The sequence below is a fragment of the Spermophilus citellus genome (assembly GCF_964194105.1).
Source record: "Spermophilus citellus genome assembly, chromosome: 6".
Classification (NCBI taxonomy): Eukaryota; Metazoa; Chordata; class Mammalia; order Rodentia; family Sciuridae; genus Spermophilus; species Spermophilus citellus.
In genome coordinates, this window is record NC_138187.1 from 8,807,909 (window position 1) to 8,828,888 (window position 20,980).

At 49.6% G+C, this 20,980-nt stretch overlaps 1 protein-coding gene across 3 annotated transcripts in view; it reads left to right on the forward strand.

Annotated features, from left to right (window-relative positions):
- AXIN1 (axin 1) overlaps positions 1-20,980 on the forward strand; it is a 37,961-nt gene that overhangs the window by 2,647 nt on the left and 14,334 nt on the right. For 2 of the 3 annotated variants that reach the window (XM_081297078.1, XM_081297077.1), the window contains exons 2-3: positions 2,054-3,012; positions 18,984-19,124. In XM_081297078.1, the coding sequence (XP_081153204.1) occupies positions 2,135-3,012; positions 18,984-19,124 (1,019 nt within the window). In that variant the 5' untranslated portion in view covers positions 2,054-2,134. The remainder of the gene's footprint in view (positions 1-2,053; positions 3,013-18,983; positions 19,125-20,980) is intronic. The other variant, XM_081297079.1, reaches the window with a different exon arrangement.

Consider the following 20,980-nt stretch of genomic DNA (forward strand, 5'->3'; position numbering starts at 1 on the left):
TGCTGCCTCCTCTATTGCACAAGAATAGCTCAGCATCTGAAAAAAAGCTGTGTCTAGGACAAGCATCTTCTCTTCAGTGCCAATCAATTGAATATTTGTAGGTACGCTTTGTTGTGAGACTATTGTGTTAGGTGCTGAGAGTCCTGCTGTAGTCACTCATAGGGAGGCCTGAACGCTTTGGAGACAGCAACAGTAGCCAGCCTCACATTACAAACTACTGCTCTTCAGTTCCCAGTAACTTGTTTTTTTCTCAGGGCTTGTGAGCTGACTGCTGTGTATCTGGAAGGGTGGTCAGGGATGCAGGCCCTCTTTCCTCTAGTGTTAACCTAGACAAGAGGAAGCTAGACATCATGAGATGATGTGGAGCTGTAGACACCCAGGGTGCTCACTCTGAGATGATGGGGCTCAGAGAAAGTGAGCTGAAAGGGGGGTTCTGTGAGCAGCACAGGATCTTGATCTGAAGGAACAAACAGGCTGGCCCTGCTGAGGCTGAGATGACAGTCTTCTAAGAAGTCTGTAGCTGTGATGATGTTGGGCACATATTGGTGACCCTCCTTTTTTGTATGTGTGACTTGTCCCTCTGGCTTTAAGTAGTGGTTGGCAGGTGAAGAGTATGCAGTGAGAATGTAGGTGTGGGGGTAGATTTCATGGAGGCTAGGGCCCAGCAGTGTGCAGTGGTAGCCAGGGAGAGCCCCCTTGAGTTGGTTCTGGGGGGCTGACTTTGTGCGCTCTGGCTTGTTCAGAGCTCCAGGTGTTTGACCTGATGGTGTATAGTCCCCTCTCCAATATGCTTGGGTAGGATCCTTACATTCTGTGTTAAAAGGATGTAAGGGCTGTGTTAAGAGGCGCAGCCAGGGCTCTTGGGCTCCAGGTCTTGCTCGGGGGCAGTCTCCTGCACACTTTCCATCTACTAGTGGCAGCAGTAGTAGTAATAAACACCAGTTTGTATGTATGAATACTGTTTTCTTTTTATCAAGAACTAGGGATAGAACCAGGGGCCCTCTACTATTGAGCTATACTCTCAGCCCTTTTATTTTTAACTTTGAGACTGGATCTCCCTAAATTACCCAGGCTGGCCTTGAACTTTCAGTCTTCTTGCCTCAACCTTCTGAGTAGCTGGGATTACAGGTCTGTGTCATCATGCCTAGCAGAATAACCTCTAAGAGGATGTGTGGTTTGGTTTTTCAGCTTAGGGAGTTAAATCAAATGAGCTATATGCTTCTTTAGCCAAAAAGCATACTTGTATTTAGATTTAATTTGTTCTGTACTTTTTCTGTCCCTTAATGTCCCCATCCACCATTTGTTTTCAGAAGGACATTTTCCTCATAATACAGGTACTCACAGTTTAGTGTAATTCTGCATTTCTAAGGTTGCCTGCATTGATGACTTCTGAATGCCTACTTGCTGTGTCCTTGTATCACCAATCCCACTGTATTGAAGGCAACCTGTGGCCAGCTGCTCTTTGAGGTGTGTGTAGAGTAGGAGAAATACCTGGCTGAGTGCTTGCATCTGGTGCAGGCATATCAAATATGAAGTGATGCAATAGCAGAGAGCAACAGAGGCTGTGGGACTTGGAAGATGCACTCCTGCTATAGATCTATAGTGTGCTTCTCCCATTTCTAAGTGTTGACAACTGGGCAGGTGAGGTGATTATTTTTGTGTGTGAGGGACTTTGTGTGTGAGCCCCTGGTTCCAGGGGTCAGGGTTGAGAGTACCTTTCCTTTCTCTAGCCCTCCTGGTCATTCAGCTCTTGAGCCAGAATGGTTGGTCCTCAGACCCCTGGTCTCATGGAAGGGCACTTTAGGGGAGAGGTATCCTTTGTGTTCTGGACATCCACTTAGTGTGAGAGGCCTTCCTGTATTTTAAGCTCTCACAAGTCATATATGATATAGAGCATACTGTGTGGCCAAAATATGTCTCTGCTGGAAATGGAACTGGCTTTCTGCTTTGAGTGAGAGTGGGAGGGCGGTGCCGTTAGCTTCGTCTCAGAGAACCTCTGATAGTGTCCCAAGGGCCACCTTCCTAACCCTTGTCCTCTTGATGGTTTCAACAGGACAGATTGCCTCCCCTTGGAGCCGTAAGTACTGATGTATTAGGGTGCAGCGCTCGTTGTTCATTGACGCAGAGTCCCAGAATGAGTGTCCAGGAGCAGGGTTTCCCCTTGGACCTTGGAGCAAGTTTCACTGAAGATGCCCCCCGGCCCCCAGTGCCTGGTGAGGAGGGAGAACTGGTGTCCACAGACCCAAGGCCCATCAGCCACAGTTTCTGCTCTGGGAAAGGTGTCAGCATTAAAGGCGAGACCTCAACAGCCACTCCGAGGCGCTCAGATCTGGATCTGGGGTACGAGCCTGAGGGCAGTGCCTCTCCTACCCCACCGTACTTGCGGTGGGCCGAGTCACTGCATTCCTTGCTGGACGACCAGGATGGGATCAGCCTGTTCAGGACTTTCCTGAAGCAGGAGGGCTGTGCTGACCTGCTGGACTTCTGGTTCGCCTGCAGTGGCTTCAGGAAGCTTGAGCCCTGTAATTCAAACGAGGAGAAGAGGTTGAAGCTGGCAAGAGCCATCTACCGAAAGTATATCCTGGATAGTAATGGCATCGTGTCCAGGCAAACCAAGCCAGCCACCAAGAGCTTCATCAAGGACTGTGTCATGAAGCAGCAGATCGACCCTGCCATGTTTGACCAGGCCCAGACGGAGATCCAGTCCACCATGGAGGAGAACACTTACCCATCTTTTCTCAAGTCCGACATTTATTTGGAATACACGAGGACAGGCTCGGAGAGCCCAAAGGTCTGCAGTGACCAGAGCTCAGGGTCAGGGACAGGGAAGGGCATATCTGGATACCTGCCCACTTTGAATGAAGATGAGGAGTGGAAATGTGACCAGGATGCGGTGGAAGAGGATGATGGCAGAGATGGTGCCCCCCCCAGCAGGCTCACTCAGAAGTTGCTCCTGGAGACAGCCGCCCCGAGGGCCTCAAGTAGACGGTACAGCGAGGGCAGAGAGCTCAGGTGAGTCACCAGGTGTCTGTTTTCTGTGCTCACCTCTGAGACCTGGAGAAGGAACAAGGGAAGGGTGTTGGTGACGGGATCTTTTAGCCCAAGCTGAGTATATGGCTGCCGCTTTGGTCATGTCAGGGTTTGATTCCATATTTGTCATGTCTGTGATGTTGAGAATACTTTCTTTGAGAACAGACTGCGCGGCTTGGTGTATCATTAGGAATGTGGAAGTTCTCACAAGTCATAATGACATTGGAACTTGATCCTGGAGCAGTTAGACTTGTGTCCTCTTGCACAGAAGTGGAGACACAACTCTCTGGGCTAGGTAAAGGGAGGAGTGGACATTCAAGTGCATCGATGCATGGAGAGTTCCGGTAGCTTTCTATAGTGATCCTGCAGGGTTGTTCCTGGCGACTGAGGCCTGGTGGGGAAGTTTCTGAGTGCTAGGAAACTTGTGGGACTTGTGCTTGGAGTCGAGGATTGGACCCTTTAGCTTGCTAGCTGTGTGTGGGTGTGGTAGGTCAGTGCAAGGCAGCCTGGATGTTTTGTCTGGTGGTCCTCACCAGTTGTGCATGTGCATGTAGGTGCACATGCAGCTTGGAGGGAGCCACAAAGCTCTCAAGAAGTCTCTACAGCTTTGAAACTGCTTCTTCACTCTTTCCCTACAGTTTGGCTTTCAGGTTGCCGTCTGTTGCATGTGTGAGCAGAACGCTTGCATTTGCTACTCCTTTCCTGAGCTGGTGCCTGGGGGACTTTAAAGATCTGTAAGCATGAGGCTGCCGCCAGGTGCCGTGGTCCTGGTGCAGCTGCTAGACATCAGGACCAGCTGCTGTGGAGAGACTGGCATGTGCTGATTTGCATAGGACTCACCCTTCTGAGGGTTACCTGAGAGTGGGACCCTGTAGTTAAGTGGTGGTCAACGTGGATTGACTAATGGTTTTCTTTTTTTTTGGTACCAGGGATTGAGCTCAGGAGCATTCAACTTCTGAGCCACATCCCCAGCCCTATTTTGTATTTTATTTAGAGACAGGTTCTCACTGAGTTGCTTAGTGCCTTGCCATTGCTGAGGCTGGCTTTGAACTCACGGTCCTCCTGTCTCAGCCTCCTGAGCTACTAGGATTACAGGCATGCACCACCGCACCTGGCTTAATGGTTTTCTTTTTTGGGGGGGCTGGAGATTGAACCCAGGAGCTCTTAACCACTAAGCAACATCCCAGCCTTCTTTAATTTTTTTGTTTTGAGGCAGGGTCTCTTTAAGTTGCTGAGACTGGCTCTGAACTTGTGATCATCCTGTCTCAGCCTCCAGAGTGCTGGGATTATAGGCGTGATCACTGCTCCTGGCTGTTTGACTAATCTTTTTGTTCCTTTTTCTTATTGTCAGCCAAATGCTGCTATTAATATTATTTATTTTTTTTTCTTTTTTGGAGGAGAGTACCGACATCGAACTTGGGCACTCTACCACTGAGTCACATTCCCAGTCCTGTTTTATTTAGAGACAGGGTCTCATTGAGTACTTAGTGCCTTCTAATTTGCTGAGGTTGGCTTTGAATTCATGATCTTCCTGCCTCATTTTTCGGAGCCACTGGGATTATAGGCCTGCGTTACTGCACTCCGCCTATTGTTGTTGTTGTTGTTATTATTATTATTATTATTATTATTTATTTTTTTTACAGTGTTGAGGATTGAACCCAGGGCCTCATGTATGCTAGGCAAGTACTCTGCTACTGATTTATACCCCCATTCCTAAATGCTTTTATTTATTAGTAAGTTTTTTAGGACAGAATATGCCTTAAAAATATCATGTTAAGCTCAACACAGTGGCCCACATGTATAATTCCAGCTGCCCGGGAGGACTGGGGATGCAGCTCAGTGGTAGAGCACCCCTGTGTTCAATCCCCAGTACAAAAAAAGAAAAAAAAAAACAAAAAAACAAATCCTGTTAACTGTAACTAACAGTTTCTAAAGCGTAACCTAAGCCAGGCATGGTGGTGCATACCTATAATCCCAGCAGCTCAGGAGGCTGAGGCAGGAGGATCACAAGTTCAAAGTCAGCCTCAGCAAAAGCGAGGCGCTAAGCAACTCAACGAGACCCTGTCTCTAAATAAAATACAAAATAGGGCTGGGCATGTGGCTCAATGGCCAAGTGCCCCTCAGTTAAAAAAAAAAAACCCTAAAAAGTTTACAATAGACTAGAAACTTTGTTAAGATGACACTAAATTTGAGAATTTGAGGCTTAGGCTGCAAGAAAAATATTGAACCCAGGGTGCTTAACCACTCGAGCCACATCCCCAGATCCAAATAAAAAATTTAATATCTTATTTAGAGATAGGGTCTGCTTAAGTTTCTTATGGCCTCGCCATGTTGCTAAGGCGGGGTGTGGTCAGTAATTTGTAATCCTCCTGACTCAGCCTCCTAAGCTGCTGGGATCACAGACTTGGCCATCACACCCAGCTCAATTCTGATTTCTAATTTTAGAAACAATGGCGTCTACATGTCCTGGGCCAGCCCATCTGAGCACTCTTCAGTTCTTGATCATAGCAGCAGTACTGCTGTTGTTCTTTTTGGTTTGCTCTATTTGTAATACACAGTGTTTGCTGTGAAATGAATAGAGCATGTGGGCTGCTTCTGCTGGGTGGCATTTTAGCTCCCTCATGGAGCTGTTGTTGGTAGCAGAGGGGCCTGGAGTTTAGGAGAGTCCCTTCTGCCATGGCATTGTCCCACCCAAGTCTGCCTGTGGTACAGTGTTGTGGTTTAAAGTTCTCTGATGTTGGGATCTTATTAGCACTGAGGTGTTTTTGTTCTTTTTGCAGTGCTGGGTGTCTAACCCAGGGCTTGGAGTGTGCTAGGCAAGTGCTTGGTCACTAACCACACCCTAGTCCTGGCTCATGTTGATTCTCATTTGGAGGCACTCTGCTTGTCCCCCAGGGTTCAGTTAGAAGGCAGGAAGTGGGGAGTGACACCTGGGCTTAGAGAAGGGGTTGGCTGACTGCAGCCCTCTCCTTCATGTTCTACTGACCCTGCCCTCCTGATGGTCAGTTTTGCTTTGCTGGCTCCCTTGTGTTGGACATGGCTACACAGTGAACTTGGGCTCTGGGCCTCCTTGTTTACAAGTGCTGCCACAGCATCAAAGGAAGACCCTGCATTTGCCAATGTGGGGGGACACTGGTGCCACTGTGTCTTATGTGTTCCATGTTCTGAGGGCCTGAGGCTGTGCTATTGGCTTAAACTATGTAGGGCCATCCTGGAAGGAAAGTTGGGTGCCCCCAGATAGCATGGCTGCTTCCCAGGTGGGAGAAGGGTGATTCCTCAAGGGAAGATTGAGGCTGAGAGGGAAGCAGCGACCACACACCAGAAGGAGACCCTGAGCTCAGCCTCACTTGCTCATCAGCTGCAGTGTTGAATTGTGTGAAGGGATGTGTCAGGAGGGCCATCTAGGACAGCTGTACATCAGGGGGCTTAGCTAGGTTCCTATAGTGTGGGCCGCTCTGCTTGGTGCTTGTTGGTGGCATCTACTCTGCTGTTCCTGTCCCTATTTGTCTGAGTATGCCAGGTGATATTCATATAGGTGACTTGAGGAAATTCAGATGAGTCTTATACTTAGCTCTCCATCAAAACCAAGAAAATAGGATACTTTTGACCTTTTTCTGTATTTGCTATCCTCCTGTGGCCATCTGGAGCCCCTGGGCCCAGGTGTCATGGAACTCCTCACTGGTTCCTTCCTTTGCCTCTGTTTCAGCTGGTGTGAATCAACAGGCTTCTGGCTGCTTACTGAATAATTGGCTGTCGGGCCCAAGGACCACAGCACACTAGTTGGCCGGCTTAGGTTTCAGTCCCCTTGGAAGGCTGGCTTGACATACAGGTGCCCAGGGTAGGCCTGGAGCAACCTGGCTGCTGGTGGCAGAGGTTTCTTGGCATTTCAGTTTGCTGCCCTGACTTTCCTGCCAGCTGAGAAGACCCCGAGGGCAGAATCTCCCTGGGTATCTTCTTTTTCTTTTCTTTTCTTCTCTTTTTCCAGTATTGAGGATTGAACCCAGGGCCTCCTACATGCTAGGTAATCACTCTACCCCGTGCTACATCTCCAACTATTTTGTGAATTATATTTTGAGACAAGTTCTTGCTAAGTTACCCAGGCTGTCCTGGAACTTATGTTCCTCCTGCCTCAGCCTCCCAAGTAGACAGGATTACAGGCGTGCGCCACTGTGCCTGACTTCCCTGGATGTTTTCTGTGCCCTACTAGGACTAGCCCACTCCAACTCAGGAGTGGTTTCTATGACCATAGCCAGAGACTGGACCATGGATGCCATTCAGAGCAGGAGCAACTTGATGGTTTGGCTGAGTTCCTGGCACGAAGTGCCTGACCACTCAGAAGACAAGAGTGTCCTTTCAGGTCCAAGACCAGCACTGCTCTCCAGGCCCCTCAGAGTTTGCCTGAATGACTGTGGGATCTTCCTGTTAGTTAATTGACTATTTCTGGTAATGGCTTAAAAGATCAAGAGAAGAAATTGTGAAAAGAGGAAGTGCCCAAAGTATATACAGAGCTTCATTTGGAAGATGGACCCTGGCTTCTGAGTCAAGGGAGTGAAGTTCTCTGGTAAAAAGCATCTGGCTGCAGAAGAGAATGTAGTCTGTTGTTTCCGAATCTGAAGACATGGGATAGGCTGATTTGACTTCTGGCCCCTTCTCTTCAGGGTCATTTGTGACAAAAGGCAGCTCACCTGTGAAGCCTGACCTCTGACCTCCCTACAGCCCTCTACCTTCTACTGTAGGCCTTGTTGCAGGAAGCTGAGAGGAGAGCATGGCCCTGCTGCCGTCCCTGGCATCTTCCAGATGTGTGGCTGGTACAACGGGTGAACTTCGTCCCTGAATAGGCAACTCCAGAACAGGGTACCGGAGCTACTTCCAAAGAGAGCCTTTATATACTACTGTCATGCTCAGAACCAGAGTTGGTGGTGCTTCCCTTGCCTTGGTGGCTGGACAGCTCACAGGTCTTTTAGGACTCAGGCTCCTGCCCAGCACATTGTGGTCAGGAGGTCTGTGACCTGCAAGGTGTGCACTGGTGTGGCTTTCTCTCGGTCTCTCTTGGAATGTGTACTTCCTGTTTGATCCAGGTCTAAAAATAAAATGTTTTTTGTTTGTCAAAATCCAAGGGAAACTTTAAAAATTATTCCTGAACTAAGTGACTGGAAGAGCCACGTTTCCTGCCAGAACTTTCTGTATGCTTGGAGAATGAGAGACTCAGTGGCTGAATTTAGGGCCTGCTTGACTTCTGTGGAGGTGTCCTGCCTATGGTGTGACTATACCTCTCTGCATTTTTCTGTGAAATGGGGATAATGAAGTAAGGACCTGCCAATTGAGGGTGTCATGTTCTACCTTGAGGTAGTGCCTGGGCAGAGCCTGCACCCCTAAATCTGCACCCAGCAGCTGCTCATGGGCTTCAGCTGTGGCTGAGTAGCAACCTCAGCATCCTCTGGATGCAGACAGTGTTGGAAAGAGTGAAATTCTCATCTGGGTTACAGATGGTTACAATTGTGTTGGTGAATACACACTCAGATTATAGTAACCAGATTTCCTTAGGTGAGGTATATCAATTCCCCACCCCAACTTGTTCCTCTTCTAAATTCTCTAAGCTTGAAAGTGGCACCACCAACATCAAATCAGCCCAAGCCATCTTGATTTTTTTTTACTTACTTGCCCTCATCCAGGTCAGCAGTAGGCCCTGGTGGATTGCCATCAATAGCACCATCTCCTCTTGCCTCCCACTGCCTCCAACTGGATTGTTGTAGGAAGCTCCTGATGAGTCTTCCCTGCATCCTCAGAGGGGTCTTTCATAGGTGCTGTCCCTTCTTCCAGGGCTGCAGAGCCTTCCCACGCACCAGGAGTGAGACCTGAGGTCCTTGGGTTGGCTCACCATGCTTGCATTCATGGACATCCTTCTGTGGGCAGTACTCTAAAAGTGCCCATTCTCTGCTGTGGTTGGTCTGACACGTTGCCAGTGTCCATGAAGTGCGTGGTCAGTGGTCAGACTGCAGAAGTCTCAAATGGAGAAGCCCTTTGAGAGTGTCAGTTGCAGTCCTGAGCTTCAGGATGTATCTCTGCTTTGGTGTGTTTCTGAACAGGTTATGTGCCTCCACCCATGGCTCTAAATGTTTCCTTTTAATACGATCTTAGCTCTTTTTAAAACTAACCTTACTTTTGATTGGAAAACATGGACATAAAGAAAAGTTAAAATAACCCTAAAGGGTTGATAGCTGCATTTAGTTATCCCCAGCCTCTGCCTTTCCAAGGAGGCCACTTCTCCTGTTTCTCACCCTGTGGTATTAGTCTGTCTGGAATACCATTAAAAAAAAAAAAAAAAAAAAAAACAAAAAAACAAAAAACAAAACAAAACAAAAAAAAAAAAACACCAGACATTGATTGATTGATTGATTACACAGTCAGAGCTGGAGTTTGAAATCAGAGCATGGGAGGTGGGTATCTTTCTGAGCCCTGCCCCCCTGGGGGGGGCATGTATACCTTGCAAGTGTGCTCACTCCCTGTGGGTCACAGGCTTTGTCCTTATCCCACAGGCAGCCCCATGAGGGGGCTTCAGCTCATGAACTGGGTGCGCTTGGTTTCTGGCAGAGTCCTGTGCTTGTGTTGCTATTTTTGGGTTCTCATGATGTTTTCTTTGTCTTTTTCTTTTTTTGTAGCACTGGGTATTGCACCCAGAGTATTCTATCACTGAGGTACACCCCCAGCCCTTTTGTTTTTATTGTTGCTTTTTTTACATTTTTTTAAAGATGTTGATAGACCTTTATTTTGTTCATTTATTTATATGCGGTGCTGAGAATCAAACTCAGTACCTCATACATGCTAGGCAAGCGCTCTGCCACTGAGCCACAACCCCAGCCCCTTTATTGTTCCTTTTGAGATAGGGTCTTTCTATGTTACCCAGGTTGTCCTAGAACTTGGGATCCTCCTGCCTAGGCCTCTTCAGTTTCCAGGATTACAGGCATCGTCACCACACCTGGCTGATGTGATTTCTTAAATGATTTTAGGGTTGCTTTTTGCATAGGGTAGTATTGTCTTGGTTTCTGTCTTCCTGGCTGATGATGTGACCTGTGATGCCCTTGGTTGCCTGCTTTCTATAGACCTGAAGGCCCAGTGAAGGGTGAGTGTGCAAGGCCTTCTGGCTGGTGAGTCTGGAATGTTGGGGTTGCCTGCCGGCTTTTGCACTTGGGGTTTAGCAAATAGTTCTGTTACAAGTGTGTACCACCGCACTGCACGGAGGGCTCTTCTTCATTAGAAGATCACTTTGGGGTGCCTTGAGCACCCTTGCGGCCCCTTGTGAGTTGAAGCCCTGCCCTTCTTAAGAACACACTGTTCTGTGCAGTGGGCTTCCAACATTGTCAGCACAGATGAAGCACTGGTGTGTTAAAGTGAATTGGGGCGTGCTTCTCCCTCTTGGGGTCTTCTTATTGGGTCTTCTTGAGGAGTTCTTCATCTTAGAAGACTTGGTCCCTTTTTATGGTAGCAGACTGTTGTGGAGAATGAAAGCAGACCAAGGGAAAGTGGCAGGTGTGGGCTCCAGAGAGATTGAGTCTGAGCAGACAGGAAAGATTATACTATGTGGCACTGTGCAGCTGGCTGTGTGACAAGGCTTCTCTAGGTCAGGAGACTGGTGAATCAAACAAACAGAAACCCTTCATTCATGGAGCCGGGTGCTGATGGAGAGATGCCTGGTGGAGATGAGTAGAGCGCCCAGTGTCTCAGGGGACAAGTACTTTGGAAAACACTAGGTAAGACAGCAGAGCAGGAAGGGTTGAAGTTTTTTTGTTTTGTTTTGTTACTTGGGACTGAATCCAGGGGTGCTTAACCACTGAGCCACATCCCCAGCCCTTTTCTACATTTTATTTAGAGATGGGGTCTCGCCAAGTTGCTGAGGCTGGCTTTGAACTTGTGGTCCTCCTGCCTCAGCCTCCTGAGCCGCTGGAATTACAGGCGTGTGCCACTGCGCCCAGCTTCTCCCAGCTTTCTTGACTGGCTGCTGTCATCATTGTGGCCATGGAAGCCATGCACTGTGGACCCCCATCTTCAGTCGCTGGCTGGCGAGCGGGTGAGGAGTCATGGGAATATTGCATGGGACGTGATGTCGTGATGCCTGGGGGGGGGGGTCAAGTGACTTCCTGTCTGCCCTCGCCAGGGTCTTGGAGCGGGGGGGCCTATGGAATCCATGGGCCCATCAAGGGTTGGCACTTCAAGGTAATGGTGGCAGAGACATGCCTTCGAGATCCTCATAATGGGTGAGCATCAGAGGGATGCATGAAGGCCACTCATGAATTGTCCTCATATCTTGGTTCTTGGACATTCCCTTCCTTTGGAGTGTGAGGCTCATGGTGCTATGTGGAGTATATTGAAAACTTTGGGGATTAAACATTTTGCTGGTGAACAAAAAGATTTGCAAATAAAAGCAGTCCAGGCCATTTTTGTCTTGTTTCTGTTCTTATGTGTGGCAACTGTGGTCAGCCTTCTGTGGCTCACAGGGACACTGGATGGGTCCTTGTGGGCTGTTACCACAGATTCACTTGGGTGAAGTGAGGCTCCTTTAAAACATCCTGCTAAAACAGTGTGGAAAAGACCCTGGGCAGCAAGGCGGGTGATATGCTTGGAAGCAGAGCACTCAGCTTCTCCTGCAGGCTCTCCATTCATGGAGGAGGCTTCTTTTACTCAGCTGAGTCTGAAAATCACCCAGGTGTGGGGTTGGGACATGAGTCTAGTGAACCTGATGTGGGGTTTCTGGTTCCTGAGTTATTTCAAGAGAACAGATCAGGGGCTGGGGATGTGGCTCAAGTGGTAGCGCGCTCACCTGGCATGTGCGGGGCGCTGGGTTCAATCCTCAGCACCACATAAAAACAAAAAAAATAAAGATGTTGTGTCCACCGAAAATTAAAAAATAAATATTAAAAAAATTCTCTCTCTCTCTCTCTCTCTCTCTCTCTCTTAAAAAAAAAGTCATGATTTAAAAAAAGTGGGGGGCTTAAAAAAAAAGAGAGAGAACAGATTAGATATTTTATGGATAGACTTTTGACCTTAACCAGGCTTATAAGTATGAAGATTTTTAAGATTTTTAGTAAGCCATGCTTTTTAAAAGTCATTGTTCTGGTCTTGTAGCTTCAGCTGAGACCTGGCCTCCTTCAGGTGAGTTCTTCGAGGCCCTGAGGACTGGTTTTGGGTGACAGACGCAGACCTCTTTTACAAAGGCTCAGTAAGTCCCCTGCACCTGTCAGAGTGCCATACTCAGTATGACTGTGGCTGAAGGGTACCCACACGGCTTTGGAACCAGTGGTTCCCCCAGTGTCTGCACAGTTCAAGGCTTGAGGGAGGAGCTGACACTTAATGTAAAAAATTTTCTTTCCCCTCTTTTTCAACCTTATCACTCTTCATCAGATTTGGGTGCCCCTAAAACCAGTTCTGAAACCCATCTGTGTAGATCCAGGCCCTGAAGGGCTTGTGCTTACCCTGGGGACTCAGGCAGCCAGCCCTGCAAACCTGGCTCCTATGCTGTTTGAGGGTTCAGGAGCTGAGGAAAGCAGCCTGTAACTTCAACAGCCCTGACTAGTTGGTCCCTGAAGCATCTCCTGTGGGGCTTTGTCATTTTTAAGGGCTCCTTTTTTACATACTTGAGTTCTTCTTTCCAGTGACTGCTCTGCAGCTGTACCATACAGAGCACATTGTTGTTGCAGGCAGTTAGGAGACACATTTGGTGTGGGAACGAGAAAATGTAGGTGAGCGGGCAGTGGATGACACTGCTCAGCCTGGCCCCTCTAGATTCTTCTCAGCATATATACAGCCTTCAGTTTCTCCTCAAGAATAGGATCCTGGGGGCTGGGGATATAGCTCAAGCGGTAGCATGCTTGCCTGGCATGCTCGGGGCTCTGGGTTTGATCCTCAGCACCACATAAAAATAAAATAAAGATATTGTGTCCACTGGAAACTAAAAAAAATAAATATTAAAAAATTACAAAAAAAAAAAAAAAAGAATAGGATCCTGGGGCTAGGGATGTGGCTCAGTGGTAGTGTACTTGCCAGGCATGTGTGAGGCATTGGGTTTGAATCTCAGCACTGCATGTAAATAAACAAAATAACGGTCTTTCAATGACTAAAAAATAAATAAATTTTAAAAATAGGATCCTAATCCACATTATCTACTACATGTACAAAAATTTTTTATTTCTATTTTTTTTTGCAATAAAATCCATCACAACCGCTATTTAATGGTTATTTTTAAAAATATATTTATTTTTTAGTTTTAAATATTTATTTTTATGTGGTGCTGAGGATCGAACCCAGGGCCTAGAATGTGGCAGAAGAAAGCTCTACCACTGAGCCACAATCCCAGCCCCTAATGGTTATTTTTTATTATTATTATTATTATTATTTTGGGGGGAGGGTATCAGGGATTGCATCCAGCGGTGCTTTACCACTGAGCCCCATCACCAGTCCTTTTTATGTTTTGAAACAGGGTCTCATTAAGTTACTTAGGGCCTCACTAAGTTGATGAGGCTGCTGGGAACTTGTCATCCTCCTGCCTTAGTTTCCCAAGCCACTGGGATTATAGGAGTGTGGCATGCACCTGGTTCGAATGGTTATTTTAAATACCCATAGGTTGAGTAGCACAGAGTGTAGAACTGGGCCAGAGAGCAGATGCAGACGTGGCCTGCTGCTGCTGCCTCCTCTGTGGAGCTTGGTGGTGGTGTGGCGGTCGTGCTCCAGCTGTGCAGTGTCTCTTGGGAGTACCAGCCTTCAGGCTTCATGGACTTGCTGTTCCAGAGCCTTGGATTTGTTAAAGCATTTGAATCAGTTAACTGTGACACAGAACCTTTACCACTGTGTCCACCTTCCAACCGGTGTGTGGGACACGGAGCCAAGGACAGTGTGTGTCCAGGCTCTCACTGTATGTGGGACCCTCAACCCCGGGCTGGGTGTGCTGTTAACTAGGATGCTCAGGGCCTGGAGTGATGACTCTCCCAGTCTGTAATTGTAGGTGGTGTTGTGTTGGATAGGAGGCCAGGGTTCTCCAAGGTGGCCCCCTGGGGCAAATGTGAATGCCACCCCAATCTGCTGTACCTTCCTTCTGCAGAGCACATACCCTTCCTGACCCACTGTGTGATTTTGACCATAAAGGGCCTTCAATGTGTAATTTGAGGTGAGTGGGTGGAGTGTCAGAAGTATGTGAAGAAGAAGTAAAACACCTGAAGCAGAGTGAAGCTCCACCCTTACTGCCTGGTGACTCATTCTTTTCGCCTTTTGTGGCCTCCCATCATATCCTGTCCTGTGGAGGTATCCCAGAGTTCTGATCTTCCCGAGGAGGGGGCCATCCTAGTGGCAGGTGGGTCCCAGGGCAGCCTGGCTGTCCAGCCTCACTTCATCTGGGCCTGTCCCTGGAGGTGGCTTGGGAGGCTTTGACATGGGGGGTGCAGATGGGGGGGCTGACATCCTTGATCCCTCAGGGGTAGAGGCCAGGCTCTATCTTGCATGGAAGAAATATTCCTCACATAACACATATCTCGCCTCTGCACCTAAAGATCTGTCCTTTTTGATCTTTAGGTGCAGAGGCGAGATATGTGTTATGTGAGGAACAGTATTTCCATGTGAATGTGGGTCACTGCTGCTAAAAATTAGAAGCAGGATGGGGCATGATGGCACACATCTGTCATCCAAGAGACCATGGAGGCTAAAGCAGGAGGATGGCAAGTTTAAAGCCAGCCTTAGTAACTTAGTAAGACTCCTTTTCAGAAATGACTGGGGATGTAGTTCATTGGTAGAGCACCCCTGGGTTCAATCCTCAGTACCAAAAAAAAAGAAGAAGAAGAAGAGAGCAGATCTTACCTGAGTGTGAGTGTATGCATTGGACAAGGCTAATTTGTAGCGAGGAAACATGCACCTGGCCCTTCTAGCACTGCTGTCTGTGCCTTCCAGTGGGAAAGGAGTTGCCTTATTGGGAAACCAGCCTTGCCCTCCTTCCCAGGCCCAGGACTGGCAGCTCCCAGACTGTGAGCAACACAGGATCTCAGGCAGACACACACCAAAGGCTGGCGGTTTCTTGCCTCTGGGCTAGGGTGATGCCTTCTTGTCTCACTGTTGATCCATGAGAGCGGTGGAGAAGACCCAGACTTGTGTCTAGATTCACACTCTGTTGATAGGATATGAGGGTGGCAAGGGGCACTGGCTTTTGCTTGGCTCTTGGGGTCAGGGTGGACTGCCCACTATACAGTGCTGTGCAGTGTGGCTGTGACTAGGAAGTTGGGGCATAACTCTGCACATACTGCTGTGCTGATGGGAGGCTGGTGTGAGCAGCAGTGCGGAGGACTCCACGGAGTATCCCAAGGAAAGCCAGCCAGGGAGGGGAGCTCTGGAGTGACAGTGCAGCATTCTAGAACAGGAAGGCTAGCTGCTGGTGACAGACAGTGGCATGGCTGGAGTAGCAAACAGATGAACTCTAAGGGGTGCAAAGAGTCTGAGGCACAGGCCTTCTGGCAGTGGCTGTGAGCGTGCTGTCCCTTGTTTGTCTATGGCTCAGGAACTCTAGCTTTAGAGGCAGTTTTCTTGTGCTCATTTGTCTGGTGGCTAGGTGTAGGGCCTGAGGGCTATGTTCCTGAAGGCTGGCTGGGAAGGGTGGTTCTGTTCCCTGTGTCTGTGGCACACCCCTTTCCTCTGACTGTGCCTCTGCAGGGGTGGAGTGCAGAGGGCTTTGGCTTCTGTTACTCTGCCAGGATACCCTCCTCCTCCTGGGATGCATCAGAACTCTTGCTACCCACTCTGCTGTCGGGGTATTTGGCAGCCTAGGAGCAGGTGTGTACTTCCTGTCGGCAACTGTGCTATGGGCACCTCCTGCCCAGGAGTGCTCTGTATTCAGGCTTCTGTCACTCTTCTGTCCCTGGGGAGTTTGGCAGGAGAAGGTTGACAAGCCAGCCTGCAGGGGACCTGGTCCACATGGTCCTCCAAGCCCCACCAGGCAACCGCCTGTTGAGTGCTCCTGAGTGGCTTCCTGAGACAGCTCAGGAAGGACCAGTCTGGAAAGCCACCAAGTAGAAGGAAGCTTTCACTCAGGGATGAGAGCCAACACAAATGGCCTTGCTGAGCCACGGTGTGATCAGTAAACACTCAGAGGACACTGGGCTAGAATGTCCCTGCAGGGAGGCCACTGATTGGGGCAAGTTGCCCTGGGTGGTGAGGTACAGCTCCCTGTGAACCCATTTCATGCGTTTTCACCTGGCTCTTGCTCCTGTGGTCCAGCAGGGAACACATACCAACTCAAGCTACACCCTCAATTCTTTATTTTGGGAGGCTAGAGGGGGCGTCCATGGTCTGTGCTAGGGTCCTTCCCTATACCAGCAAGCATTGGAGGTGGGGATTGGTAGAGGCTGAGCCCTCACCTGAAATCAGGTGTGTCTAGGCTCAGGCAGAGCCGGACTGAGCTGAGGTGATGCTCAGGCAAAGGACTGGAGACTAGTGGTGGCCTGCAGGCCCCAGCACATCTGCCCCATGACTAATGGACTCTTTTCTCACCTGGAGAGCTGGAGGATGTCGCCAGGAGCCAACAATTCTGGGTGTGGAATTAGTGCTGTTTGAGTTGGGTCTCTGGGAGGCAGTAGCCTGGGGACGTATGGGTGGGAGCACCCCATCAAGTTCACGGAGGTTCTGTTTCCAGGTGCTGGGGTGATGATGGGGCCAGCAGAAGCATACCCTGGAGCAGGTGGGAGAGTCCTGTGTCTTGGGTGGACATCACAATTTCCATACCCAAGTGTCAGCCATTCCTGTTCCTGGGACAGTGTCCTTTCTGTGTAGCAGTCCAGCCGAGAGATCAGGACACTTTCCAAGTCTTGCAGCACCCGAGACTGCCTTGCCTCTTATCACTTGAGTTTGGGGACCTGCTGCTTAGCCATGCTGTTGCCTCTCCAGGGCTACATCCTACCCAACCCCATGATCTAGGCTCTCTGTGGGAACCAACCTGAGCTCCATGTAAGAAGTCATCCTGTGCTCCCTGGTTTGATTTTTATGCTCCAGGGACACAGCTCTCTGAGCAGCTGCTTATGCTCCATGGGTATGCTTAAGGGATATGTGGAGGAGACAGCTTATCACACATTGTGGGTGAGTAGACTTTGGAGTGGGACATTGTCCTTGGACAGTGGCCTGAGGAGCCATCTGTTTGGATTGTGACTGGGCCCGGGCAGACATCGGACAGAGTTGAGAAGGGTTTGGGTGGGTACACATTGGGCTACTGTGTAATCTGTGATCCACTGTGTACACAGGGCTGAGCCCCAAGATACAGGCCACTTCTTCATCATGGACTTACTGAGGTGTGGGGATGATCCATATTTGGCAGCAAGTGGAACCTATTCCTGGTCTTGGGCACCAGGGCCTCACTGAGAAGCCAGCTCTTCGTGTGGCAGGTGGGAGGGGAGTGCTGTGTGCCAAAGTCTCTGCAGTGAACCACAGTGGAGTGGGTACCGAGTAGGGGTGGGCAGAACCGATGGGGTGGCAGGCCCACACTGAGGCCTGGGCGAGTAGGGGAAGGAACGGGGCTAAAAATGCCCAGTGGCCACAGAAGTGATTGTTGGAGGGGGTTTTGCAGGAAATGTGGGATTTGGGATAGGTCTGGTGTTTTGGCTTGTGCTTGTTGCTCCGGCACCATGTTGAGGAGGCCATCTTTGTTGGATGGCATTTGCATTTCTGTCAAAAGTCAGTTGAGCATGTTTGTGTGAAGTATATTTTGAGGACTGCAGTGAGCCTAGCTGTGCCACCTGGCAGTGTGGTTGCCACACACAAGCCTCCTCTGCAGCTCCCAGCTGCTGTCAAAGTGGGTCCTGCAGTACAGGTAACACCCCCTTACCTGTCATTGGCTACAGCAAGCTTTGTCACATTAGCTCAGTGGTGCATGTGTTTTCAGAGGCCAGAGCTGTCAGCAGTGCTGGTGGTCTGCACTAAGAACCAGTGCAGTTGTCCAGGAGTTTAGAAGGAAAGTAGGTGGCTAGCGCCCCCCTCGATTTCTTCCTTCCTCCCATCTGAGTGTCCCTCCTCTCTCCCTCCTCCTCTGACCACATTGCTCACTACACAGGGAAGCCTGATCTCCACTGGGTTGTCTGCACTTGCCTCCTTGTCATCTTGTAGAAGAGCTCTCATGTATATGGAAGGCACTTCTGTTGGGTGGGTTGGGAGGCCGAGTCAGAGACAGGTATGTGGAAGGCTTGATCCTGCTGGAGTGGCCAGGTGGTGTTGACAGGAGAGAGTGGAGGCAGGGTGGGGGCCTGCAGTGGGGACTTCTCTCTCTCACTTGAGCTTTTCTTTTTGACTAAATGAATGTTTATAGAAAGTTACCAAAGTTTGATATTCTTAGTGGCAGTAGCTATACCTAAAAAGAGTTGAGCACTTAACCTGGGAAAGTGGCAACAATGGTGTCATTGGAAATAGCTCATCTTGATACTCAGTAAAGAATGTGATGCTGAAGGTTGGCACCTGTGGGGCTGCTCATGTCAGGGAGGGAGGCTGACCCTGCATGCTGGAAGGCATACCAGTATCCTGGTTGATTATGATCAACCCAGTTTGAGGCTGCTGAGGCCTGCCCTTCCCAGCCCATTGTTTCCTGCTCTGGAAATGCCCCAAGTGGACCTGGAGGCCAGGTGGGCTTTGTAGCCAATAGCATGGATGAAGGGCCAGCTCTATGCTCCTTCCATTTCTAGTTACGTGCATAGAAACCAAGCTCATGTGAGCATCTGTGCCTATTGAGACATCTTCCCAAAGCAGGGACAGGTGGAATGGTGCCCAGGCCTGGGCCCACTCATAGGGACTGGGGAGGGAGGGAGGGACACTGGCCTTTTCTGGTCCATTTTTCTTCCTAAACTGTTGACACTTCTAATTCGTACAGTAAGATATTCAGATAATTCTGGGGATGTGGACTTAAAGGGCACTACAGGCTGCCACTCATGTCCCCTCCTTGTTTGCAGGTATGGACCCTGGCGGGAGCCAGTGCACTCCTACTACGTCAGCTCCGGCTGCGCCCTGGCCCCCGCCGCCAGTGCCAACGACAGTGAGCAGCAAAGCCTGTCCAGCGACGCTGACACCCTGTCCCTCACAGACAGCAGTGTGTAAGTTGCACCCACACAGTGTGCTGCAGCCTAGCTTCAGGCTGCTGGCTCTGGGCTCTGCCCTGGCCTGGGTTTGGGCTTTGTCTCTAGTTGCCCCGAGTTGGCCTAGTGTAGCCAGGCACAGGTGGGCTACGCTGTGGGTGGCACCCCTAGAAACCTAGCTCAGGCTAGAACCCAAGTACACCATGCCTGAAGCTGCCTGGAGCCTTGACAGAGGAAGGTCCAGGGACATGTGGAGGCAGACTGAAGGTTCTGTTTTCTCCTTAGCTGTGTAATCTGGTGTCTCGGTTGAAAGGTAGGCACAGACCAGCAGGCAGAGGAGCCTGCTGCAGAGTAGGAGTGCAGTCTCTGGGAGGTTGTGTGGCTGCAGAGACACCTCCTTGTTGACACTGCTCTGTACACACCCTTGGTGTGGTACAGAATATTGTGTCAGGCGAGCCCTCCTGGAAGCTGGCAGTCTAGGGTGGCAGGGTGATGCAGCTTCAGGTGCTGAGCCCAGTTCCCCATGGTAAGGGGTGGTCAGGCGAGCAGTCTGCCCACTGTGCCACAGCTTCATCTGAGCTTCTGCATCTCCTGCTATCACAGTAAGTCAGAAGCACATCCCTGCATTGTCACACTTCTGGGGAACCTGTGGGATGGGAATGTCCTGTGACCGTCCTCAGCTCTGTGGTATGGGCCAGAGCTTAGACCCACAGCACGTTAGGAACAAGACAGATCAAAATTTATTTGTTGAAAAAATTGATAATAATCAAAATTGGTGAACACAATTAGTATTATAACATGATGTTACCTAGAAAAAGCATATTTTCTTAAATTTGCAAATTTCCTTATTTGGAAAAAAAAGAAAGAGACCAGATAAGAGCTATACCGTGGATGCCCCATTTAACCTGGGGAGTGGTTTGAAGTCTCAACTTGGTTGCCCATGGATCTCACAGTGGCCAGCTTCCAGTCTGTTGCCATTTGCCCTCTCCCCACCAGGGATTGCTGGGGAGTGGGAGGGTGCTGAAGCCTGGGAACACCTGGCTTCCCTCCAGAAGCATCAAATATGGGAGAACACCTGTGGTGTTGAGCCCAGTAGCCAGCCCTCACCCAGGAGTGCTCTTTCCAGGTGTCCCTCATCCCAGGTGTCCTATATAAAAAAAACACTCACCTGTCCAGACCTGAAGACTGACCTGAGAGACACAAGGTATAGCAAAAAGCGAGGCTTTACTGACGGTCTTGAGAGATCGGGTATCTAGAGGAGGAGACTCCCCCCCTTGGGGGGGGCAGTTATAACCAGCATTTTATTCCCTCGAGTGCAAGGTCCCTACCCCGGTTCCCCATTTGCTGAGTATTATGGGGTGCACGGTCTTCCTGTAGCCTAGGTGTTTCTGTCTCCTGTTGGGTTATTTAAAGAAATGTACTTTAATTGCACCCACCTCCCCTGTTCTCTGGTGGTGGGAAAATCCCCTTGGACTGAGTGCACTTTGATCCTCTGCCCAGGCGCAGAGAGGCTCAGGGTCCTTGCTCACACACCTTTATTCTGTCCTCTTGGAGACGAGCCCGAGACCTTTCTGTGGTTAGAGTATTTAACAGGCCATCCCATCCAGTGTGGAGGGGCACCTACCCAGTCCTTCCTGTCACCAAAGACTGATGGCAAGAGGAATGTGTGGCACTCCAGCATCTCAGTTGTCCTGTCTCCCGACTCTGGGGCTCCTTTGCATCATGCTGGCTCCAGCTGCTGCTGTGCCCAAGAAGCTTTGTAGCAGTGGGAAGTGTGCTTGGCAATGTGCAGGTGCTGAATCTGGTGGCTGTCCTGTTCGAAGAGAGCCCTGCGGCTAGCTACCCTCATCCTGTAGTCCCAGAAGACCCTTGAG